The sequence below is a fragment of the Plectropomus leopardus genome, chromosome 19 (assembly GCF_008729295.1).
Source record: "Plectropomus leopardus isolate mb chromosome 19, YSFRI_Pleo_2.0, whole genome shotgun sequence".
NCBI classification, from domain to species: domain Eukaryota; kingdom Metazoa; phylum Chordata; class Actinopteri; order Perciformes; family Serranidae; genus Plectropomus; species Plectropomus leopardus.
Genome location: NC_056481.1, coordinates 12,373,372 through 12,400,311, shown reverse-complemented (window position 1 = coordinate 12,400,311; position 26,940 = coordinate 12,373,372). Strand labels below are relative to the sequence as shown.

Genomic DNA, 26,940 nt, shown 5'->3' with positions numbered 1-26,940 from the left:
GCAAAGTCAACATTTGGAAATAAAATATGCAAACTGACAGGTAACATCTGTTTGTATGGAAAAAAAGGTGGTTGAAATCTTTGAGTCATAATAATAAATAATATGGATTAAATCAATGAAGAGTGTTTTAAAAAAACGATAGACATTGATACCAAAAACATTTACTATCCCATTCGCCGCTGAAAATTATAAAAAGACAGGCAAGACACTATTGTTAATCTATCATTAATTTATTTAAAAACAAAATCTAATAATGCCAATTGTGCTTCGCTCGGAGACAGCAAGAACAAAAAAAGTGACACTTTTGTTTTAGTAGCTGGTGATTCTTCTTATAGTAACCACAAGTCCTCTGCTCGTGTTTTTTAAATTACAATCTACAGTGCTCTTTTGAATTCCCACACAAAATTATCTTTGTTAACATGCACAAAAACAACAGAAAATCACAACCAAAGAACACTACAGTGCATTAAAAAGGCACCTGTTCCCCAGATACAGGCATTTTTTATCCTACAAAGTTACATGGTTGTAGAGGGATGTTGTTAATGCAGCTTCAGTAGCAACGAGTCTCAACAATAATCCCCACGAGCAGTTCATGAAAGCCGTCTGTACCGACTCCGTCGAGCACTCTACAATATCACATCGACCTTTTTGGGGACAGATGAGATACATTCAAGAGGTAACAAATTTAACTGCATCTCCTAAACAAACAACTATCGTTCTCTGCAACATAATTCACACACTAGACCGTAAAATACAATTCTCAGGTTAAGTAGAGTTCACATTGAAATGTCGATGATTGAAGGCGGCCAGAGGAAACATGCATTACAGTACGTAGAGTGGTTTAATCTTGGCGGAGAGGTCCCGCAGCGTGGGGACTTATACAGATTGTGGGCTCAGAAATGCTTTGAATGTAAATCAGATCTGATCACATTCCCATTTAAATGACATACTTTTCTGTTCTTCAACATGCTATGGGTGCCATTCACCAATCCTCCACAAGTTTTTAGGGAAATTTTGTACATAGATTTGAAAGAAAAAAAAAAAAAACTGCATGAAAATATGCAGGTTTATAAAGTAATAAATAAAGAAAAATGTTGAGAAAAAGCATTTAAATTATTTGTTACAAGCAGTTTTGCTGATCACTGTCAACAAGTTTTTCAGTATAAATATTTATGTATACACCCAATTTACTTTTATTGCCCTAACAGATCAAGAATGTCGATTTTTAACATTCACAGTTTTCACATTATCAGTCTGAGAAAATATCGTCAGCATCCCCTCCAACAATCCAGAAAATCCTGCAAACTTACTCTGCCTTCTCAAAACACACTCTTCCTTTTCCCTATCAGCTGTAAGCGCTCATACATACATCAACTTATTTTACATTTATGTTCAATACAAAATGTATTCAGGTTTAGAATAAAACACATAATATTGAGTCCTGTTGTGTTATTTTACAGTACAAATGAAAAGTGATAAATGTTCTGCAGCTAAATTCACATGAACTGTGCAGTGAGGTTTCACTATCAGGTCTTAATTTCACATTTTATTGTTGGTAGATTTGTTAGTTTTTTGATTTTCACGAGACTTTTAATTCCTTACCTGACTGACACCTTTTTTTTTTTAACATGCATTTTGGAACAAAAACGGAAATTATAAGGAGCTACTTAAGCTTAGTTTCCACCAAGCAGTCCAGTTTAGTTTGTTACACATTCAAATGGTTATTTTTGTGTTATTTTGCTCAAACGCTAAAAGAACGTATACAAGTTTCAACCAGTTTTTCATCAAACTGCAAATATTCTATTTCCTCATGTGGTTAAAAAAAGTGGTGGAGCGTCGTTCCTGTAAACCTCTGCTCTGCTGTAAACACTCCAGCCTGCTCTTTTTTGTTCTGAAAACGTTAAGCGACTTAATTCCATGGACAATCAGCGAGATGCACACACAACAACGGTGAAAAGGAAATACAGCAAGAGCTGGACGGAGCAGTGACGTGGCAATTACCATTTGTAACGACCCTGCTGACATAATATGAGTACTGTGTGCAGTGGAAGTGCTAAACAGATCTAAAGTTTAAGCACATGTCCATACGGGTTACATACAGCTCTAAGGGTACTATACCGAAAGTGCTTGGTGGAAACGCAGCTTTAGTGGTAGTTTTAGACGTGTTTACTGAACATTTTCAGACTGTGATTTTGTCAAAATAAAACAGTGGTGCTGAAAATATGAAGTGAAGCATTGAAACCAAGAAAAATAAAGAATAAGTAAACTGACAGTTAAGTTAGGTATTTCTGCATTTACAGGTAAACAAAGGAGAAAGACTTTCTTCTTTTTTCTTCAGCAGTACAACACAGACATTATCTTGACCTTTTGTTCAGACGGACTACGCAATGGATATGTACCAAATATTTTTACCACACTATGCAGTTCCTCTGTTTTACAAATGCCCAACCACTGGAGCAAAAACTGCTCTCTCAGCAGTGGTGCTTTAACAGCTTTTATACAGTGAGTTTATAACACAGGAAAAAAATGGTGATCCCAAATCTCTTCTTTCCCTGAAAGGCATGACCAAAGAGTTTCTGGGCTCGCTGCAGTTAAAGTTAAGTGGATGTGATGGCTGGTATTAAGCATTTTAAGTGCTGTGCTATGTAACATTCATAGACATGTGAAAAAGGTGTTACGCAAACAGAGATCAAAGTCACCTTTCATCAAAACCAATGACGAAAAGTGTAACTGAATGCACTTAGATATTAGTGGTTTGAATGCACTTGACTGTAGATGTTTGTGATTTTAGGCTTCAGCTGCGTCAGACTTTCAACAGGTACATTTTGTGTTGATATTTCTGCACACCTAAACTGATTTACTGCTTATATTTTTGATATCTTAACCCAGTAACTGTGCAGTATAACTGACCAAAGCTGTCAATAGGGAGGATTCATTTTTGACATTTAAGTTTTGCAAATGAAAATTTGGATATGCGCATTTTACAGGGACAAATCTTCCTATCTAATGTTCTTACGTTATTAAATTTCATGACGCCAGAGTGCATCATTTAAATGCACTACAAATCGGAAACATTGTTGCGGCCTATGTACAAGGATTTCAAAATCAGCCTTTCATCAAACTACACTTTGACGTTTTCTACTGTATGATAGTGGAGTGCACTGGAGAGAATACAGCAGTTCTACAAACAAGCAGAGTTAACATAAAAACGCCTTTGTGTTGGTTATGTTTACCATATTTTCTATGCATATTTTGCTTGTTCACTTGTATAGACGAAAAGGCAGCTTGCTTTGTTCTGATTGCTGTCAAAGTGAGTCTTACTTACTAACCTGCTTGAGTTGTTTTTCTGATTGTTTAAAACTCTGATCATATTAAAACCTCATGACTTCACGGGCAAAGTTCACAAAGAGAGGATGATTCGTAGAGGTACCTCATCAAAGACTTGTGTTTTATCAGCTGCGCAGTTCTAAGACGGGGACTAGAACGAAAAGGGAAGACTGGCTTCAAGTCTCTTCCGGCTAACAGCGGACAGTTAGCGGCTGTTTCGTGAAGGCACTTCCTGGTAAAGCTTTCCACAGAGTAGCACCTGGGATCGTTTAGAAGTAACCAGTAGAAGCCCTTTATTGGAAGGAGCCTGGGGTCTGAGCTGGGCTGAAAGGAGTGTCGGTCGGTCACAGCAGGGTGAAACCTAAGATGTACTGCAGGAGTTTGTTCCGATTGGCCTGAGGTAGAAAGGTGCTGCTCAGCTCCAGAGTCGTCTTCTGGTTCTCTGTCCTCTGCTTCAGGACCTGCGGGAGATCACAACAAAGGGGGCAGATCTTAATGCCAAAAACAAACCCTTTGTTCTCAACACTAAACTGTATTTTATTTACTATAAGCAATACACCATATAATCATAAGCTTATATGGAATATATCATAAACACACTCTTACCCCGAGCTCCTTGAATGTCTTCACTGTGTTCTTAACCAGATAATGAGTTGCACTTTCACCTAGAAAAAAGGAGACAACTACTAATCAAACCTGCACATAACTGACCTTTTGTTTCTGAAAATGAACTCAGTTAATCTTCAATGTTTGCTGTAAGATATAGCACAAATCTCGTTATAAAACGGATAGTTCAGGTCCTTCATTATGATTGGTTGAGCCGCATTCAAAGCCACTGTAAAATACTTTATAAAGAGGCCGCATTACAATAACATTACTGCGCCAAAAAAACATTGTTTCAAAGTGTCAGATTTTGTCGTGTATTTTGATTTCCAGGGTGGGCGAGAATTGTGGATAAGTGGTTGAAAGAGATGAAAAGGACAGAAGGGGAAGATAGAAAAAGGACACCCTGAAATTAATAAGAGAATCTGATGAGCTGCAAAAGACAGGAAACGAAGGCGGGATCGTTGAACGAGCTGTGTGTTCACTGTTGGATTAGTAAAAAACTTTGCTGAAAAAGATATGACAAAACATGCCACCACCTTGTGTTAACGGAGGCACACTTTCAGAAAATCAAGCACTCTCAGGCGTGAATCCAAACACGCCTCAGGGTCTTGTCAGCAAAGTCGGATTTAACGTGCAGCAGCATATGGGACGCAGAGCTGAAGAGGGCAACTGCCAAATGAAGCGTAAATCATTCATCATCCGCCAGGACAAGAACAGTAAGAAATGTATAACTGTATCGTTCAATGACTGCACAAAAAAAACAAAAAGATTCGGGTGAAAAAAACAAAGAGAGCCTTCGGGGATTTGTGTTTGAGCATCCAGAGGACCCACTGTGTCCTGTCACTTCTTTTCAGAAGCACCTGTAGAGGTACCTGAGAAGTATTAGCTGTTGCCGCCCAATACACCACCCCTTTATCTCCATCCAAAGCGGACAAACTACACCGAGGTATCAAGGTACACAGGAGCCCACAGAGGTGAACTTCTTGGCTCCATGTTGCCGCAGATTTGTAACGCAGCCTGCACTTTCCTCTGTGTGTTGCTTGGCAACCATTCTGCTGGATGTTGATGAAGAACTACATGGCTTAGTAGAAGCATGCTTTTATTTGTCATCAATTTTTTTTTTTGATGCAACGTGTTTTTTTGCATCCAATTTTTTAAGTTGGCCGGTATATTTAGACATCATTTTATAAAAGTAATGAGCCACTTGACTCTTATTACTCTTGGCTTATTTAATTTTAATTCAGCATTAACTGTTGTGGTTTAATACTGACTTTTATTATAAATGGATAAATCGTGGAATAATTACACAATGCTCCTCACTGGTTTATTCCCAGTTGAACCTAAGCCTGGGTAATGTATTTTAAATATTTTTAATTTTCCTACAGTGTACAGTATGTGGAGAAATATTGCAGTATTACCATAAGCAGCCACTCCTCTCTCTGTGCGGGTGAGCAGGTATCTGAAGAGCCTCTGGGTGTAGTCGGACTCAGCCATGGGCTGACTCAGACTGTGGACAAAGATCGCAGCGCCGCTGTAGGCCTCCAGCACCGGGCTGACAAGTCTCTGCAGGAAGACGAAGAACTCCTGGTGCTCTGCTGCAACGCTCACCTGAAAAAATAAAAACAAGGACAGAAAGTTAATGTTTAGATGTTGCAACGAAAGGTGGTTCTATTTGCATGAGACCGTTTAAAATGTTTAGCTAAATATTACGAGAGCAGACCTTCAGGTAGCGATCTCTCTGCTCCTCTCCAAAGTCGCTGTCTTCGTCCTCCTCATCGCTTCTCCAGGAGAGGGGCTCTGGAAACTTTTTGGGCCAAGGCTCCTCTGTGGGGCTCGGACTCAGTTCCTCCTGGTCTTCCTGACACACACACAAACAAAAAATCCCAAATTAAATGATCTGGACCATGGAAAAACCCCACCACATATTACACCTACAGTGCGGGATTAAAGTGAACAGCGCTCCCCCAGATGGTCACCATGACTTCCAGAATTAAAGCTGTTCTTTTAATTATCGTCCATCAGCAGTAAGGTTTGTATCTGTGAACTAACCTCTGCTATGTAGAGAACGCCATACTGGATCAGCCGGGTCACTGCATCATGAAAAACCTGGTAAATAGTCTGACAGGGCTGTGGGACAGAGAGGAGAGTGAGAGAGAGATATTGTGAAATATGAAACTAACCATGTGGAGTCGTATTTAAAATGTATTGAAATCCTCAACAACATCAAAAGAAACAATCAAAGTTTAGACAGCTGATCAATAGAACTATGTGATCAGTTGTAAAGTTAGGGCCATTCTAAATGTACGAATCACACAGTGACAGGATGCATTACACGTGATATCTATGATAACATTAGTGTTACTCCATAAGAATAAAAACTTTTAAAGTATCTCAAGAACTACTTTATTAGTGAACGCTGCCATGTTCACCCTACATGCAGAGCGCCAAGCACAACACTTCCTGTTCCTTCACAATAAAAGTCCTGACTTTCGCCCAATACACAACAACACATACGGTCCCCACAGGCTGATAACTGATTACATTACAGTGCAAGAATAATAGTACCTGTAATTTGACAAAAAGGTCTGATGAATGTTTTGGGTTGGTCATATGTTACTGTCTTGCTCTAGATCTCATAATAAAGGCTTTTCATTTCAATTCAGACACTGCAAAGAAAATAGAAACATGAAGGTGTTTGTTTTATATTTAATAATATTAAAATAGCAATGTGTAGGACTTACTGGTGCCACTGCCACCTCATTGATGAGGAAGTGTGAGAGCCCGGCAGCTTTGCGGATGAGTCTCTCCTGACTGAGAGGGAGGCTACTGAGATCGCCGGGTGGATGATCAGACTCTGATTCCACAACCAGCTCTCGCTGCAGTGACAGGATGCTGCAGGCTGGAGACAAAGAATTAAGAAATTTAGTGGAAAAAACCTATTCCTGGGATAACTGGACTCTGACTGACAGAATAATTACGTCAACAGCAAAGTTTATCCCCAACACATCCCTAAACAGATTAGAGATTAGTGATACATCAGAGTGAGCACAACAGCAACAACAACAACAACAACATGAACCTCTTGGCTCAACACACCAATGATTGCATCAGAAATGAAGACATGGAAAAGGCCGTTGCTGTAGAAGTTGAGCTCAAAAAGCGCCGGTACAGTCTGGCTGGGTGCGATGGTGAATTCTCCGTTGCGATTTGCACTGCTGGTCACATTGACGCAGTTTCCCAGCAGGTGGAGGGCACGCATGACCACATCCTCTGAGTTCCCCGAAAAGCCCAGGTCGAAGTCCCGGGACAGGATCTCCTCCTTCATGTTGAAGAAGTCTTCCACCAGCTTGGATAGCACCACCCCCTGTAGCAAAACATCATCAAAGCATGTGGAAAAAAGCATAGTATTGTTAATTTTATGTCTAATCCTTTACTGGTATTTTTTTCCCCTGCAAATTGTGTTTTTCTTCCTAAATGCATTTTTACTTAAATTTATTTTATTTTACTATTACCATCTGTCTATTCTATTTTATTTATCTTACGGATTTACTTCGATTGCATTAATATGTCATTATTATTTTTTAGATAATTTTTAAATGTAAATTGTATTTTTATATTATTTCCTTGATTCTTTTTTTAAATTAATGTCTGCTTAGATTTTTGTGACACTGCTATCAATTTTATCTTAGCCATTTTTAATTTCTACTTCTTATTGCTTCTTCTTCTTCTTTTTTTTTAAATTATTATTATTATGGTTATTAAACATTGCATTTATTTATATTTATTTAAAATAATTTTTATTGAACTTTTAAAAAAATATTTTTTAATTAATTAATTTTTACTTGTACCACTTTTAAATCTCTCTATTCTATTATTTTTTTAATTTAATTTCTTTACTTTTATTTCTATTTCTTATTCTTTTCTATTATTTATTTGATTATTTGTTTTTACATTTTTAATTATCTGTTTTTACATTTACAGATATTGTTATTTTTATTGTTGTTTCAATCTAGTAATTTGTGTACTGTGTGTACTGTGTTTATATACTTGTCTGGGCACTGAAACTTAGACACTGATTTATGTATGCCCTGAAAATTTCAATAAACTAAACTGTGAAGAAATAAAGTATGAAAAAAGAAACATCAATGATATCCAGAAAATTGGCGACTCCAAAAACTAATCAAAGCCATGATTTAGCAGAACAAAATACCAGAGTGGCCTTGAACTTGTCATGTGCAGCACTGGTCAATTCCTCTGGACAGAAAGGTAATTTCAGTTACACTTACATTAGTGTGCCTGCAGAGGGCAGCGGCCCACCATTAATGTACAGACGAGAGGACGCAGGAAGAGCAAGATTTCTCAGAGCCGTTCATTAATATCATGCAGAGGTGTGTGTGACATTTGGATCACCTTGGTGTAAGGGAGGGTACATGATTGGCAAGAGAGAGGGATAACCAGGGGAGGAAAAACAAGAAACAAAAAGAGGAGGACAAGTACGAGAAACAGAGGTTTGAAGAGATAAGGAAAGGCGGTGCAGTAAAGAGCTGCGAAGCACCAGGAGAGGAGATTATCAAAAGGCATGAAAGACTTACCTGTCTGTGTCTGTACAGCAGCAGACAGGCCACAATGTGGGTGGACATGATCGCTGATGACTTGTTAGCCGCTGAGGGAAGATATGAAGAGGATATGATGAGCAACACACAACAGACTGACAACATTATCAAAGTCAAACTCATCTATAAATATTTAGACCAAAAATTTTTATTAACGCTAAATATCTGACTTGAGGGGATTATGACAACTAAAAATGTACAGATAGGACTCATTGACAATCTAGGACGAACTGTTCTCTGTGTTTTTTGGGTTTTTTTTTTTTTAGATTTTTTTTGGCTTTTATTGCCTTTAATTGACAGGACAGTGTGAGCGTGAAAGGGGGAGAGAGAGAGAGGGGAAACATGCAGCAAAGGGCCGAGGCTGGATTTGAACCCACGGCTGCTGTGGCGAGGACGCAGCAGCCTCTGTACATGGGGCGCTGCTCTATCCACTGAACCACCAGGCGCCTCCTCTGTGTTTTAAATATACCACATTTTGCACATTTCATTTACTTGACCTCTTACTGACTTGGGATAAAGTTCCCAAAAAAATCCAAACAAGTTGATTTTAATTATATATGACACAGCCAGCGAAAATGATGCAGTGAGTGAGTGTGTGTGAGTGAGTGTGTGAGTGTGTGTGTAAGTGTGTGTGTGTGTGTGTGTGTGTGTCTTGGGACAAGGGTTACTAGTGGTCATTCTGAGCTAAGCTCAACTTCAGGGGTGTAAAGCATGTGTGAGCAGCGGTACTGCATTCCTCCCCTCTTCTGCTTCCCCATCCTCCCCTTCATCCTATTGGCTGAAAACAACATGCCATCCAGCTGGAGGCTTCGTCATTGGCCAGGGGCTAAAAACAAATGGGCCCAGCGTAGGAGAATGCAGCTGAATGAGCTGGGGGGAGAACCGGTTTCTGTAGTGCAACCCCGCGGCAAAAAAAAAAAAAAAAAAAAAGCCCCAAGTGATGTGAAGCGGACAGGCTGATGCTGTGTTGGATTTCAATTAGCGCAGGCAGTATGATGGATAGTATTTCATGTGTGCTGCCTTAGCTCCAGCAAGCAGGTGTATCTTAAACACAGGATGAAAAGGAATCCCATGTGCAGGGAAAAGAAGACAAAAGAGGAATGCCTAATAAAGCAGCAAACATGTGTTTCAGTATTTTAAATAAATGAAAAGTGCCATAGAAAATGGCTGAATGTGGCATCCTTTTTGGAAGACTTAGGATAGGGTGATTTATCACCTCTGTCTTGTTTGATGTGTACAAACTAAAAATGAAAAGATATAAGCTGCACTGTGTCGTTTAACTCTATAAAACCTGGATGGACATCACTTCTCTTGTGCTGTGTTAAGACGTTTTAAAATGTTGCAACCCTGAGCTAATTGGCTTCATTTCTTTTTTTTTTTAAACAAAAAAAGGCAATTAGCGGGGAAAAAAAGGACTGGCAATTAGCAATTCAGTAAGAATTTTTCTGCATATTGCAAGAAATTAGTAGAAAATTATTAGATTTTTTTTTGAAAGCTAAACTATATTATCATAATTATATATTTAAAATTATTTTGAAAAATTACTATAATTGTTTCAGGTCTTTTACTTGTTTTTTTTTTTATCCTTATTATTTTTTGTTTATTTGATGTTTTTTCAGGTAATTTTTCTTGTACTATTATTAATATCTTACTTATTTTTGGATCGTTTCTTTTTAAGTTGCTCATTGCCTTCTTCCCATGTTTATGAAAGAAATCAAACCAATTTGCCCAGGTGTCAAAGGGTTAAGTGAACAACTTTAGCTAATAAACTGGAGGTTCTTGGTAAAGCTGACACTGCTCCATAAATGTTTTATGCTACAGGGCTAGTTAGAATGTAGTGGATCCACTGGCTGTGAGGTTGTGAATTTCTTACTGAAGAGGACGTGCTTGGCCAAGTTGTTAATAACTTGTCGCCTTAAGATGTCATCGGGCATCTCTCCGTTCAGCTGCTCCACCTCCTGCCCCTCAAACAGCTGAGCATCGGGTCTGAAAGAACAACAACAACTCAAAACCTAAACATAAAGGCTGTGATATGGAACGCAAAATACACCATTTCAAGAATTAAGGCCTTTACGTACTGAGGATGTGACGAACGCCTTCTCATTCTTCAGGAAAAAAATGATGGGCTCAACATTACAAAGTGATGAGACTCAAACTCTATTCACTATCCAGCTGTTAGCTATTTAAATGAGTTACTCAATGAACATGTCTCTGGATTTCATTGTGAAAGGTAAGAATGGAAGGAATGGATGTGGTATGTGCTGCCTTTGTCAAGGTTAAAGTAAGTAGGTAACTTAAGTGCAAATTCAGGGTACTTATACTTTACTTGAGTATTTACCTTTTATGCAACTTTGTATATCTATTCCACTACATCTCTAAAATATCCACTTGATTTGTCTGACTGCTTTAGTTTCATTTCATTATACAATACAATATATCATTTCTCATTCCCTTCCTGTCCAGTGAAAACACACACATTCTTTTTTGTTACAAACTTGAGGGTGAAATGTTCCTTTCAACTTTAATAAACTCTTCAAAACCCTCTCGGAGGGTCGCAAATCTGAAAACTGGTTTGTTTTTCAGGTAAGTTAGATTTCAGACTTTTGTTGACAAGTTTTCTTTGTGATTATTATTGAAAAAATAAATAAATAAATAAAATCAGATGTTACCATTAATTTTTATATTTACCATGCCAAATAAGAAATGACTCATAAAATAATACTTGCCACGTATGGGCATTTTTAATCCTTTTGAATACTGATTTAAGACATTTTAATACCAATTAAGGCCTTACTTTTATAATAACAAATTCAATACCTTTGAAGACTTTTTAAGCACCCGTGGGAACCCTGTTGACTCTTTAGAGATGAATGATTGTCACATGACAGCCACACTAAAAACATATAATGATCTTTTAGAATATGGGGCAAATGAGCACTACCTTAAACATCTACAACAGTGAACATACTTGATGCTTTATGCTAACTTTGCTGATAATACTTACATACTTTTACTTAAGTAAGGGTTTGAATGCTGGTGTTGTACTTGTGGGGAAGTATTTTCATAGTGTAGTGTTAGTACCTTTACTTAAGTAAAGTAAAATAAGACTTCCTTTGCCACTGCTGTAGGGTTCTTTTTATGAAATAGTTTTTGCAACTTGCATTTTGAGTCATCTCTGCTGACAGGATTTATGAACTCGTGACTCCATGCCAGCTGGGACGCAATGCTGCTGTCCTTGTTTGTGTACTGCATGACTGTATCGGCTTTATTTTGAAGGGACAGCACGGACTTGAAGTGACCCCTGCCAGTGCTCACTCGAGCGCTGGGCTCAGATGTCAGAAAACAGAACCTGCTGTGAGGTAGCAGGAGGGAGAAGTCAAGTTTGGACATGAGAGTTCAGACTATTGCAGGTGGGAATGTAGGACTGCTGGTTTGTGGTCAGAGGGGGTGTAACTGACTATCAGAGCGGGTCTGTGTGTCGTTTGGCCTTACTGTGCAGAAATAATGATGGGCATCAAGGTGTGCTCCAGAGACACTGGTGGTGGAATATGACGGCTTCTCTGGGTATCCAGGTACTCCTACATGAGACACACAAAAGCTTCATTACAAACATAAACTCAGATGGTTAAACGGAGTAATAAGTTGGTGCTGACAACAAACTTTTTAAACTTTTTGCAGTAAATGTTTTATCCCTTTTGATTTTCTTTTTCAACAAATATGTCGAGGAACCAAGAGATAGCATGACCTTTTGTTAGAAGATTCCTACATTTTAAAGCATTGCTTCACTTTAGTGCTTTAAAATTAAGGCCTAATCTACATGGACCTGGGCATAGTTATAAACAGGGTCCTTTGTTCTCAGAAAAAAAAAATCTGTCCAAACCTTGATAAAAAAATGTCTCCATACAAATGAAAACGCAAGAGCACAATTGACACATTGTCAAGACCTTGCTAAACCCACAGACGGCACTCTAACTGTAACCCCAAAGCTACACATGGAAGAAAAGACGACGTTGGCCAATCAGCAGCCTGAAAAAGAGCCTCTGTTCCTCACCCTAGTCAAAGAATAACTGCAGATATATGTGTAAACATGTAAAAAGTCCTGTTAGCAAAAAAGTCATGTGTGCCATTGCAGGAAATACCACTTAATTTGTGACACCTCACAAGGGAGGAAATGCCACACACTCTGCTGTTACAAGCTCACAACTCTGTTTTTTCCCTTTTTACAAGTCAACACTGAAAACAGTCTCTGAAAAAAAGATTTACAAAAGGTTTGTTTGCATTTGGACAAAAGGCCAAAATGCATTAAAAAAAGGCAAGTTTACAAAGATACCTGTATCTGTGCAGATTAGGCCCAAAAACAGCTCAAATCTGCCATAGCTAAGCTCAATATTGCTCCACATGTGGCCACAACAGCAGTAGCTATTCGTGTAAAAAAGCAAACGTATAGTGCTATCAGTCACCTTTAGGGAGAACGGCTGGTTGAAGTCAACTCTGACGCAGCCGTAGTTCTTCCTCAGCATCCTGAACACTCCACAGGCTATTCCCCACAAACTCTCATTCTTCTTCGGTTTGCCCTGTTGGAATTCAAATGGTTACAATGCAGACTTGATTATCATAGCAACATATTCTAGTTATCTATCCAACTTACCACAAACCAAACCTTTGTCTCCTCATGTTTCTACAGATACAATTTCTATAACATCTATTTCTTTTTTTAATGACAGAGGAAAACACCACTATTGCCAATGTGAAAGCACAAACAAACAACAGACGTCACCCGAGCACTTACCAGCTGCTCGCTATTGTAGTTGCCCTCAATAATACGATCATAGGAGATGCCAACTGGCACCACCAGTACGTCTGCGATCGACCCAGTGCACATTGTGTCTACCACGATGGACAGCATGCCTGCACGCGCTGTAGACGGCTTGCCGCTGCGGGAGCGGGTACCCTCCAGGTAGACCTCCAAAAACTGCTGCTGACGCAACAGCTCCTCTGTGTACTGAGGGATGATTGATGAAACACAGAGAGAAAAATGTTGAAGGGAGAACGGTGGGATGAAAATGAAAAATGAGACAAATGCATATGCTGTGTGTAAAGGTCATGATGCTGATGCTAGAAGAAAATGTAATTTGCTGCTTTGACCTCCTGAAAAATGACTTTAACTCCATCACAAGGTGGAAGTTAAGTAAAGAAAGCTTATGCAGCCTGAATACAAGATAAAAGCGGGTGGTGGTCAGCAACAATTGACCCCCAAACACTCCGCAGTGAAATGGGCACATGCCAAGACAGCCATGTTGTGTAACAGTATCCACCTGATTACAGTGCACAGCTGTCTCCTGCTATGTTGACACTTTTGAGAGGAGAAGCTTTGTCCTGAAATGGGCTGTGGCATTTAGAGTAAGCTGTGAGGAGTCTATGTTCAGCTTTCACAGAAGCGACCAAAATTAGAGCAGCACGTGGCTTTTTTTAAAAATGTTTTTATTAACTTGTGCCTGTGAGGGAGTTCAGTTAATTACATGACTGTGAGCGACACAGGAAGATTAAAATTATATCTTTTCTACTAAATTACTGCATTAAGTGGTCCGCTCTGCTTGTAGAGATGTGTGGTAAAATACTGGAGGTAGAGAGGGATAAAATGTAGGTCGTCCTTTACTACTGTTGTTCATGTCTGAAGCTGACACGTCTTATCTTAGAGGCACAATATACGCTTATCTTACAGGCACAATACACTGCCTGTGTTGCTTTCATTACTCAGCTCTCTTTCAAAAACTCCAAACGTACAAATTAACAGCAATTCTCAACATAAAGACTTGTTGAATTTTATTAAACCTGCTATTTTGCAAAAAGCACTTTGTGCTACAAGTAGCATATGATGATTGCATAATATAGACATTTTTAGTCATTCATATTAGTTCTACTTAAGGTTTTCTAATTGGCAAAAGCTTGTTGATTCACATAATCCGAAAACTGGAGCTGAACAAAACTTTAGATTTCAGTTTTAAATCAGCACCTGATTTTTGATTCAGTCTATTCAAAAGGTTTTCACACCAGTGACTTCCTTGAGATGCAAAATGATCGCATCAGGGTGGAAATAAATTCCAACTATCGTCACAGCTGGAAATATTATTTACCACATTTTTTACACCAAATTCCTCATTTCAGGGGGTGAAAACTGTATTGTTATTGCTCCATTACATATTCAGCTTATTCATTTCTTAATCTTGCATCTGTCTCATTCTTATGAACACGATATCTCTCAAAAACTTTGAGGGAATTTCTTTAAATATGGCACAAACATTCAATTGGACACAAAATTAATTTAATGGATTTTGGTGGTTAAAGGTCAAGGTCACTGTGACCTTGCATCTGTCTCAATCTCGTCAACAATATTTCAAAAAAACCTTGAGGGAATCTCTTTGTAATCAATGATTACCTGGTTACATTTTGGTGGTCAAAGGTTGAAGTCACTGTGAACCTTAAATAACGTGTTTTTTTGCCATAACTTAAGAATTCATACACTAATTATGAAAAATGTAATACAAATGTCTAACAGGTTAAAACAATGAAGTGATTACATTTTATATTCAAAAAGTCACTGTTACCATACAATGTTTTTCAAAAACACTGTTCTGGGATTACATAACGCCATAATCGTGAACAGAATGGGAGACATTTGGTCAGATGCTGAATTGGTGACACTAATCTCACACAGGCATGAATGTAAACTGTAAGAGCAACTTGCAGGTGCTAGAAGGCACTAATTCTACTTTTCCCATGTTTCCCTTTTACCACGCTTATATGAGTGCAGGTTGCCAGAGCACAGGCAGGCTCTCTGGAGAACGCTAACATCGAGTTTATGACAGCACCTAACTGTCAGTTTTAAACTCATTTTACAGAGCCATTTCTTTGCTTGTTTGTTTCTAGTTATAACAAGCTATTGGAGCTGCCGAAACAAAACAGACTTTGCTTACAAATGAACGTTTCTCATTCAAACTACAACGGATCACTTAAGTCTTTGTTTGGATTGCACCATGGTGTCTAAGTTTACACATCGTACCACATTAAAGCAAGTTTTGTCTATAGGGTTACCTACAGATTTACAATACATCGACTTTCACTGCTTCTCAAACAAAATATGTCTATCATTTTACAGTCATTTTTGGGACATTTAAACAGGAAACATATACATCACTATAATTATTACCCTTTAACCCGGGCCTGAGGAAGACTCTTCCAGCCACAGGAGTCAAAGCTGTGACCAAACTGACATAACCATCACGTTACGCTACAACTCTTCGTGTGATACCATATCGATATCACAATATCACTAATGTCAAAAGTGTCCAAGTATGTGAGAGATGTACAAACCTCCCTATAGTCCCAACAGAGAAAAACTGACAGCATATGAGTTGGATTTGGGTCAGTGCAGTGAAGAAGAGCAGCATAACTCAGCTACTCAGACATTGCCACAGGACAGTGTCTTATTTAAAAAGGTAAAGGGCAAAGACTGGTCTTGTAGTACACCTAAAAATTAAAACTGCAGTAGGAAGAGAAAAAGAAAGAGCTAACACAGGCTGACATTACATAACAGAGGCTTTTAACCCTCTCTGTCCATCAGTCAGGAATGAAAAGAGCACACAGAGCAGAAAAGCAAGAAGACGGCCTGCGGTTATATAATAAACCATGCCGAGAAACACTCACGCACACTAACTGAGTTAAGGAACAGCATGTTAAACCAGTCCTAGATGATAAATAGACTTACTGCATGTAAGAGTGATCTGTACAAAATGTCTCTCTTCCCGTCCCCCGTCTCTTCCATTTTCCGTCGAATGAAGAATCCTCCAAGTTTACGGATAAGGGTGCTGAGAAATGAAAGAAAATTTGATCAACTTTCTTCACTGCCAGCAGCGGTGTCCTTATCATTTTCAATCGGCTGCAAACTTGCGATAGTCATGTAATTGCTACAGACCAATTATTTGGATTATGGTATCACTGTGATTATAGGGAACCACTTTACTGCAGTGATTCCCTCCACAAAATGTGATTATTGGAAGCTTTTAATGTGATTTAAACAACAAGTGATCCTGACAGCTGAACATAACCACAATGTAAAATACGCCACAATGTAAAATACGCCCGTTTGCACACAATTCCTACCTTTTCTTAAAGATTTCTACATTAGAGTGACGGCATAGCTAACCTATTGTTCATTTTGTGATAAAAGCACAGAAGTTGGAACAAATATAGCTTAATGTATTTAGAAGAAATCTGCATATCGGGCCGTAAATGAAAGTTGTTTCTACATAATTATCTGTATGTTACTCATGTACTTTAAGTGACTAAATAATAATAATAATAATAATAATGATAATAATAAACATCCGCAACATACTCACTCTCCTCATTTAAAAATAAACTCAAAGACCACCTTTTCTCTACAATACCTGTCTCCCACTGCCTCCCCACATCTGAACTTTCCCCTGACTTTTGCTTTTGCATTCTGTTCTTGTATCTCTCTCAGTTCTGTTCATGTTAGTGTTTTTCATTATTTCTTATTCTCTATTTTTCATCTTTATGTTTTCCCTTTCTGCGTTATTGTTATTATGTGTAGCATAGAGGGTTAAGTTTAACCCCTCCAACCCTCATTTTGGAAACTCTTCGGATCACTTGAATGTTCAAACTGACACGAAAAATGGGCAATGCCAAAAGTTTGAATGTATGAAAACTTAATACTACTTGAAGCAGATTTTGATAGAACAGTTTCACCACCTGTTAATATTCACCCAATGTAAAATCAGTGTCAATCTTTAGTCTAACGCTTTAGTTCAGCTATAATTTCTCTCTGATCCATTTCCAAGAAATTCTCTTTCTTCTGGTATCCAACTGATCTTTGTGTTTTCGCTTGCAGAGGGCAGAAATAAACCTCACTGCCAGATCAAACCTGACATAAGGCTAGGTGGTCTTTTTTACCTGAGGATGGGGATGCTGAGGTTGTTTCCAGCGGCAATGTGTGGGGCTTTGATATTGTGACAGAACAGGATCAAGGTGATGAGCAGGTAGTCGATGTGGGATTTGTGAACGGGGAGGAAGACCATGGGCACATTTTGCTGCAAAGACAAGATGATCTTTAAATAAACAGATCATTTCTCAGTCCAGCTGGAACTTACAGTGGATATGTTAGGGCAACATTTTGTCTCCTAATTTGATCTAATGTCTCTACACTTCACATTTACCATGTGTCCAGCAGAATATGTTATTATGACCAATATTTCTGTTGTGCTTTTTAGACACTATGTTTGGCTGTCGCAGTTGAGTACAGTACATGTTCTTGCACATTTTGTGGAGCAGATCATGCTGTGAGAGTATTATTCATTTTCTTTGTGTGCATAGTTGCTGCTGACCTCTGTGGCGGCTTTCTTGACCATCTCCAGCTGGCCCTTGTGGATCTGGATGCTCCAGAAGAAACCATTAAAGAGCCTCAGGAGGACCCATCCTGTCAGCCTGAAGAAAAAGAAATGTGTGAGAAGATGTGGATCAGAAACACAGGCCAGGCCGAATCTAGTCCATTTTAGTGAAAGTTACATAGCCAGGCACATAGTGTGTACTACTGTAAGGTTCTGTGTGTTTTTAAGGTATAAAGTATAACAATTTGCATGAATTAACAGCTTTTTATTACAAATGGGCAAAAACATTGTAATGTAACTTAAATACTGAGACCTTCTCCAACTTTCTTTGTTGTGTATAAAAGCCTGTGGACTGATCTCTTATGTTACAGACTTGAGACAGTTTTTCTGTGAAAAACTAACTAACTAACTACAAGCAGCTCAGACATGGAGTCCCAGTTCCATCAACAAATGACCGGCACCCACCACAACATAGAGTCCAACACAAACTTCATATAAGCACCAAACAAACAGCCAAACCAAACCCCCCCCCCCAAAAACCCAAAACATGATATCTAGCAAAGCCTGTCTGGCCAAACGGGAATGTCACAAATGTCAGGGGGAAAACTAACACCAACATCAACGGGATACTTGATTCATGAGAGGGACCTCCTTTTGGTTTTGGGGATTCAAACTGACCTGAGCAGGCTTTCTGTTCTATTGGACGGGCAAACTCACATCATTTTTACAAAGCTTGTGAAAGATTGTGCTGTTGTGGTTTGAACTGGCTTATTTCATCTCTTGCGCCTGCAGAGCGTGAGCACGCATGCGAGGAACAGGTTGCTACTTAACTGCCACTGGTGTCATTGATAAGAAGGCTTTTTTGAGAATGACTTGTCGTTAAAAGAGTCAGGCAGTCAGATTTCTGCTCTACAGTACGTACCTGATAAAGGCCGGTGAAATGTTGGCCACCATCTCCTGCAGAAAGGCCCTTGCTCTCTGCTTCACTTTACTGACTGCTTTGTGCTCCTGTCCAGGCTGGCTGGCTGCAGCGTCCACATCTGTGGCTACCTGCACAATAGCGCTCTCCACCCTGCCATGGACCAAAGCACAGCACAAACAAAAGGGGACACCAACATTGTTAGAGTTTTATTCCCAAAAAATGCCACAACATACTCTCACGATGCTCAGCTGCACCAAATGTCTCATGTTATGTCGTCGGTTACCTGCTGTTGTTGAGCACGTTGTCCACAACGTTCCTGGTGAACATGTCCTTGTTGACATCTCTCTCCATGACAAACAGCACATAACTTAGCCTGCGCGCCAGCCAGCCCCGCTGTCTGCATGAGCACACACAGACAGAGATGTGCACCAATGTATACACAGAAAGATGAAAGGAAGGGGACATATTCTCAAATATACTGTATGCATAACTACATTACAAAATGAATACTTCATATATTTCATATGATATGTGACATAAATATCTTCTAAAATCTCTCTCTGACACACACACACTAAATGAAAGCTATAGTTTAACTGTTTGGTGAAAGTCTTGTTGGTAAAACTGATTTAATTTAACACATTTGCAAGGACCAGAGATCAGCTGAGGGTTATTCATTTATTTTATTTAAAAGGGACCATGTACAGTTTAAAACATAAATGTTACCATTTCATGCACCGTACCAGAATATATTTTAGAGCTGTAACCTGCAGCATTTTTACGACAGTGGCTGCTGTGTTAAGGTGTGTTTAAGCTTGCATATGACTAAATAATGACTGTTTGACAAAACTAACAAAACCATCTTGTCTGTATTGACTTTAGCCCATGTAAGCATCAGGGTGTCTCTGTCTTCATGCTATACAACGCAAATAAACAACAGATATAAACTTGTTTTACTTATTCCTGTGCTACTTTGAAGTTGTGCTGGGTGATTAATAAAAATTTTATTTGCAATAACATTTGGGCGTCGATCGAATATGAAAACAAGAGAATCAAAATGAAACGATTATTGTGTCGCGTTCAGTTTTGCAACGATGCCCTTGTTTTGTCTCCTGTTATACATCCAGTGCACCCCTTTCCTTTACAGCGGTGTGCTCAGTATTGCCAACTTAGCAAATTTCTTGCTGGATTTAAGGACTTTTAGACCCTCTTGTGACTTTATCTCCAAAAAGCAGCTTGCAACAAATTTAGCAACTTTTTCACACAACCATGAAAAAGTGAGAAATATATTCAGATATATATTTTATTGTATTTTATTCCAATACATACTGCTCAGAGTAATTGCAGGCCAACAGTGCTGGTTCTCTTCCTCCCCTCTTGCACAATATTTATATTAATACATTATTTATATATCTATTTTGTTAAAAAAAACATTTTAAACTTTTTTTTTAGTTTAATAAAATTCATGATGTTCGAATAAACAATAAAAAAATGTGTGTTAAATAATCATCTCAATACTGACCAAAATAATAACGATGATGATTTTTGCCATATTTGGAGCATAATTGCAAACAGCCTTCATTAAAGTACAAATCCAAAGGATTGCCTTCGTCTTTGAAAAAGCAAAGATTGACACCAAGCTGATGTTTATACTGTTTGAGGTTGAGGTATTGAGGTGTCTTACTGAGTTTTTGTCTGCTAAGGTCAGTCACTGGATGCATGTGTCAGGTGTAAACTGACAAACACTGTCAATTATTCATCTGTCTCCTTTCCACCGTTCCACAGTTAGGTCCTCTAAACATGAAGAAGCATTTCACTGCTGGAAAGATGGCCTTTGTTTTATTTTAAAAAAAAACTGGGCTGTCGATACAGTAGAAAGACAAAAATACTTTTGAAATTTGTCCTGCATGACCTGAGAAGTTATGAAAAAAAGCAGTGGCATTTGTTTCTTCTAAAGAGGTAGAAAACCTACAGCTATCAGAATGTATTCCTCCACACTGGACTAATAAACGCTTCCCCTGGTGGGTGACGTAATGCAAGCTTGGTCTTTTTACCACAGGAAACAACATGACAGGCAGCTGGTAACAAACGATCTCAAATTACAGTTAAACAGTACACTAAAATATATTTCTGAAAACATTTTAGGTAGGAGCCCAGTAACGAAATTTTGATTTATATTTGATCAGCACTGCTTACTTTTACCATTTTGATCTCTGTTTTTATAATCCAAGAAACCACTTTCTTTTCACAAGCTCTAATACAGCCAAATAGTGTAACTAAATATGTTTTCAAAGGACATTTTAAGAAAGAAATGACATTTCAGTAACAGAATCTTGGTTTATATTTGATCAGCAATTTACCGTTTGAGTTTGGTCTGAGTTTGAGGGAGTGAGCCAATGCACTGCTCAGGAAAATTCATTAGAATAAAGTGATAGGAGCAGATCTTGCTTTGTTTACCTGGTGTGGGTCTCATTAATGTAGATGACGTTGCGCAGTCCAAGAGATGGAATACTGGGGTTGAAAAGTTTCTCCTGGGGGAAAAAAAAGATAATTATTTCAAGGAAGAAGACAGACATCAGCATAACGTAAACTAATAGCCTCAGAGACAGCAATGGGATTATACATTTGAGGAATAAACACATAAAGTACAATAATTTAAATTTAATTTAATTCTATATTTGTCTCACCACATAATTCAAAGGCAAATCGGCAGTTTAAATGTAGGTTCTACGTAGCTCTCTTTTTACATCACACACAAGCAATCAAAAGGGGTAGTGCAAGGTCAACCATAGATAGGCCTCCCTGGGGCAGTTGGGGTTTGGTGCCATGCTCAAGACCACCTTGAAAGTGCCCAGGGGGCAAACTGGCTACTCTTCAGCTGCTAGTCCACACTCCATACTTGGTCTGCACAGGGACTTGAATCGGCAACCATGCGGTTCCCACGCCAAGGACAAAGCTAATGTCGCCACTAATGTGTATGCCTAGTGTTGTTTGCATCTTTTAGAGACATACAAAGGAAATGTTTCACTCTAATTGACATTCACAGAACTGACTTTTTTTGTCCAGTGGCCAAATGGCTACTAAATGTTCAAATTGTACCAGCCACTCAAAGGAACACCATTGTTTTTTTCGGCTGGTGACTGAAGAGAATCTACCAGCCACTTGCATACTTTTACAGCATTTGGCTGGTATTTGGTGCTTATGTTTTGCACTGAGTAAACATAATGGGATTGCCCGAGCATTGGCAAATGTTGCCAATATCCTAATCAACTTAACTGCACCGCTATGATTTAATCAAAAAGACCAACATGCCTGTTAGACAATCTATAATTTAAAGTAAAATAATAATATGCGTGCTATGAATTTTATTTGGATGTAGAAATGTCATGGTTGATTCACACAAAAACAATACATTTTAATGCTGACTTGGACCTCTTGAGTCTTCAAACAGCCGCAATAAATTGTGTTTGGCAGATGCTGTAAGCTGCATATTGATCCTGTTCTCCTCAGTTATGAACATTTACAATAGAACAAATTACACCCTGGTAATGACTAGAGTCCAGCAAATGAACTCATGTTAGAGTTAATTTGTTGTGGTGTAACATTACCCAGCTCTGCGGTGTACAGGAGTGACAGCAACGGCCCACAAAGGGCCTCTTTCTGTTCAGCAGGCCTTCCTTCCACGTGCTGGTAACACAGCGCAGGACTGAGGGGCTGGTGCTGCGGTCCTTAAAACACATCCACAATAAAAGATTATTAAACGTAAAGGTCAATGACAGATGACCTCAAGATGTTTAATGCTGATCGTACTGTTTGATGGCATAACTGAGAAAAATTGCTGGTCTGGGTCTGTGGCTTACCGAGTCATCGTTGGGATGTTTCCAGCGGTTACACCATTGCTCTCCGTTGTTGACCTGCAGCAACAAGCCATCGGACAGCTCCATGTTTTCTGCTGTCCTTTCCTCTCCCTCCAGATCACACACCACTAGCTGGCAAGCTGTCAAGACACAGGGATATCACAAGGGTAAATATATTTGATGTGTCATCACTCCTGGCAACATTTCATTCACTAAGCTGGAGTACTGAAGATGAATTTACTTTAGATGACAATGCTATAATTAATTTCTTCTGAGGCACCACAAGTCAGTCAGATTATACTTCAAATAGGTCACATGAGCATCTTAACAAGAAATTGACTCGCAGAAAGCAGATTCAAGCCTGAAGGACAAAATTGAGCCTCCATTCAACAACAAACCAGAGAAACAAGGTATATCCATAGCTTGAAAAAAATGCGTGCCCCTCCCACATGATGCATCACCTCGCTGGTATGAGCTGGGTTCACTAAACACCTGCTCCAGTTAGGACTGATTTTACGAGTACTGTCATCATTGTTTGTTTGTCATTCCTTGTTTCACTCTTCCCCAGACACTTTGTTTAAAGTTAATGGGCTGGTCTCCTGTGGTTCAAATAACAAACAACAATCCACAGCATCAAGTATTGTACATAACACACCCTCACATCTGAGAACGAAAGACCTTTAAGACTTCCTCATTTTATGAACCATTCACGCATATAAAGACATGAAACAAATTACTTCCCTGCATGTTCATCTCAAACACACAACCACCTTTGAGGTTTCCTTGAACTTAAAAGAGCAGTGTGTGGGATTTAGTGGCAACTAGTGCTTTGGATTGCAGATTGCAATCAGCAAAATTATTTGTGTGAAGTCCAGGTTAAACGTCCCTCAGTGTTCATGGTCGGGTGGTTTTTATCGGCAGCCAAAATATCTGCTGAGGTCTCTTCCTCTCCATGATAAATACACCTGGTAATCTAAACTTTTAAAACTGTAAATAAAGCAGTTTCACAATAATAGCACACTTTTTATTTTCCTTTAATGCTTGTGTGTTCCTTTGTTTCATTCTGTGTCACCTCTCTATATTCTGAGGCTTTTTGTTGGTTTCTGAACGCAGCACAGGCAGCTCTCCATGAGTCCTTTTTTCCTTAACTATAAGATAATTATTTGAAATATAAAATACAAATCAGGCATCTTTGCTGTGTATTATACACCTTGTAAACTATCTTTAAATAGCTTTTGAAGGTTTACAACAAGAGTATTTATAACTGATAAGAGGCCTGGGCCATTTTTTAAATATTTGTCAGAGGCCACCTTAACAATTTCGGGAAACACTGTCTTTTTTCCGATGTTTTTTTTAAAGAAATCAAGCCAGTTTGCTCAGGTCTTAAATGGTTAAACATTACCTGCTGAGGTTTTCTTACACTTTATTTGTTTTAGGTTTTGGAAATGTAATTCAACTGATATTTTGTGAGGATGTTCTGAAGACTGAAACACTGCACTGTACTTATTATGACCACATAAACATTACACATAGTGGTCCCCACACTATATTGGTTACTGTCTTGTTAACCTTTCACTATAATGGAGGTGTGCAGTGTCTGGGCCCCAAATACCAACAAGGACAATAGAAAACTTTGCCATTGCCCCAGTCTGTCTGTTGTTCCCCAATTGTTCATTTTAACAATAAGTGCACAGAGTACGATAGCCTGGAGAAACAAGGATAAAACACAAAGAGGATTCAAAGGTAATTAACAGCGAACAGCATGGCCGGTACTTCTGATCTGTTTGAAATAGTAAGCCACTTTGTGAATGAATTCTTTCACACCAAACATCATAGAGTGTGTGTAAGGGTCAGAGTAGCTCCACTTCCTGTGAATATTAAGGGAGAAGGCAGACATTCAAGCCTTTTGGCAAAAATGTTCAAACTAGTCCAGCAGCGGATGAGTGCCTGTATGCCATTGTCCTGTTGTGGTGTTGTGGTGGTAGTAGGTGATACGCACACTGATGAGGGTAACTGGGCTTTCAAAGGGGTCAATGACCGAGAGTAGTCCACCTGATGGGGTGACTTTGTTGGAACAAAAACAAAGAAGAAGAATGAGGAGCTGAAGGGATTAGGTACCAGGTGAAGGCAGCTTTAATGAAACATTAGTGTTTCCATACAAGCAGATGTATTGGTTAAGGTAGAGTAATAAGGCAATGGGTATAATGTACTTGTGTTTTTGAAGCCCATATCAATATCCAGAAGTATTCATTAATATCAGCCATTGAAGGCTTAGATCTTTACAGTACTTACACAAAGTAGTAGTCTTACACGAACCAAAAAATAAATAAATAAATAAATAAATTCATGTAAAAGTGCAAAGAATGTCAGCATTGGTCATTGTCCATCAATTTGGAGCTGCAACAATTAGTCGATTAATTGAAAAGCCCGTTGCAAAAAAAAAGGACCACCACCTTTGATAATGAATAGTTTTCAATACAGAAATGGTAGAAAATTCTGTCACTTATTACTAATTCTACTTACCAATGCAAAATGTATTTCAACTACCGAGTTAATTACATGAGGCTCAATAATCCCAAACACTGCTTTACAGACAGGCATATACTAAGTTAGAAATTACTAATATTACTAATTAGAAACATGCAAATATTACAGGCAGCTAATTATGAAATTGTACAGGACAAATAGCAGAATTCAAGACCTTAAAATCTGTTATCATGGGATACAGCACATCTCCCATCCGATCACAACCTATTTATTTATTTATTTATTTATTATTAATTTTTCTAGATGACAAAGACATCGCTTTTCAGTCACACTGTACACTACTAGGTTAATCCGCTTCACACGGTCCAAGCTGTCTGCAATAAGCAGGTCAAACAGGAGAAGTCTCAGTGTGACAGATGGGGTGTGTGCAGATAACTAGCCGTGCAGACAACAATGGCATAAACCAGGCAGCCGGGTGTCTGGTTCAGCTGCTAACTAGCGCCGATTTGTTTAGCTGGAATTTCTATATAATACCTGGTTAATGGACGGCTTCAGATAGTCCATGTGGAGCTTCGTGCTGACATTAAACCAGGAGTTGTGCAGACTCTGTCATCGTCTCTCCGGCACATTGTATGGCACGCTGCCGAGCCTCATGTGGCAAACCTGACGTTAGAGCTTAACGGGCTCGCGATACCGGGAATGGAATCCATTTAGCCGGTAGTTAGGTACGTCAATGAACACGCGGTTGACGTTAAATGATTGTATGTCACTGGAGGTTTGCGTTAATGTAACGTAAAAAAATCGCAAACTGTCAAAGGTCCTCTTGAACTCAATGTCAATGTGCAGTTACCCGGCTAACGTTAGATTATGCCTTTTAAATCAGCCCTAATGTGTTTTAGCTGCCAGCAGTCACAATGTCAACGACGTCGTGTGAGCGACCGTTATAATGCAGTCATTGTTTCCATGACAATGTACGCGCGGCGTTAGTAACAGTCACTTCGACGGTGGCGATGTAGCTGCTAGCTCATGTACACTAGCTCGTTAGCAGGGGGCTCGCGAGAATAAATTCTCCCTTACCTTGAATATTGAGTTACGCTGACTCATATCTCAAAAATAAAGTCGTCGTCGACAAAACCGCAGCCAGCCTCTGGAGTCTCCAGTGCCCTTGTGCCTCCCTACAACAGCTCCTCCGAGGACTGGACGGCTCTGACAGGCTGAAATGTGTCACAGGAGGAAGGTGGTGTTATTTTGGTACAGCGGCCAACTGCCAGTGGTACAGTTCCGCCGGCAGCCTGAGGAGGGCAGCACCGCGCCAATATGACCACTGCATTTGCCTTTTTTTAAATAAAAAAATAAAATACTGAACAAAGAAGCACAGATCTTCTAAAGTAATTTTAAATAGTTATGTACTGTTATCATAATTATGAACACGCGTTTTTAAGTTGATTACTAAAAAAAAAACGATTATTTAAAAGGACTTTTACTAAAGGAACTACATTTACTGTGAACTCTTAAAATGAATGGCCTTTCAACACCTCTGGAATGGCATGTTGTGTCTTTCTGTGAAAATTGTTATGTGCCTCTTTGTTCAGAATAAACTTATTTGGGGAAAAAAAAGTTCCTTAAAAAATAAAAGTAAATATTTGGGAAACTTTGGGTAATTTTCCCAAAAATCTTGATAGAAAGAGTTTGGTCAGAACCTAATAAATCTATTATTAAAT

The 26,940-nt window shown here is 38.9% G+C and overlaps 1 protein-coding gene across 1 annotated transcript; it reads right to left on the bottom strand.

Moving 5' to 3' along the window:
• Positions 1–211: 211 nt before the first annotated feature.
• Positions 212–26,441, bottom strand: gpam (glycerol-3-phosphate acyltransferase, mitochondrial). Its single transcript, XM_042507797.1, has 21 exons — positions 26,297–26,441; positions 22,736–22,872; positions 22,484–22,603; positions 21,333–21,406; positions 19,159–19,272; positions 18,876–19,025; positions 17,951–18,050; positions 17,520–17,656; positions 16,312–16,411; positions 13,336–13,548; positions 13,007–13,120; positions 12,039–12,124; positions 10,420–10,532; positions 8,526–8,596; positions 7,030–7,297; positions 6,675–6,832; positions 5,983–6,060; positions 5,654–5,791; positions 5,352–5,541; positions 3,934–3,992; positions 212–3,788 (listed from the first exon to the last, which is right to left on the bottom strand). The coding sequence occupies exons 2-21, from the start codon at positions 22,817–22,819 to the stop codon at positions 3,672–3,674; spliced, it is 2,484 nt and encodes an 827-aa protein (XP_042363731.1). The 5' UTR covers positions 22,820–22,872; positions 26,297–26,441; the 3' UTR covers positions 212–3,671.
• Positions 26,442–26,940: the final 499 nt, after the last annotated feature.

Excerpts from the sequence above, each read along its gene's own strand:
- gpam (XM_042507797.1), bottom strand. The coding sequence starts at position 22,819 with ATGGAGCTGTCCGATGGCTTGTTGCTGCAGGTCAACAACGGAGAGCAA. Across the intron at positions 22,604-22,735 it reads AACATCCCAACGATGACTCG|GACCGCAGCACCAGCCCCTC; the intron begins GTAAGCCACAGA and ends ATGTGTTTTAAG. Across the intron at positions 19,273-21,332 it reads ATTAATGAGACCCACACCAG|ACAGCGGGGCTGGCTGGCGC; the intron begins GTAAACAAAGCA and ends GTGCTCATGCAG.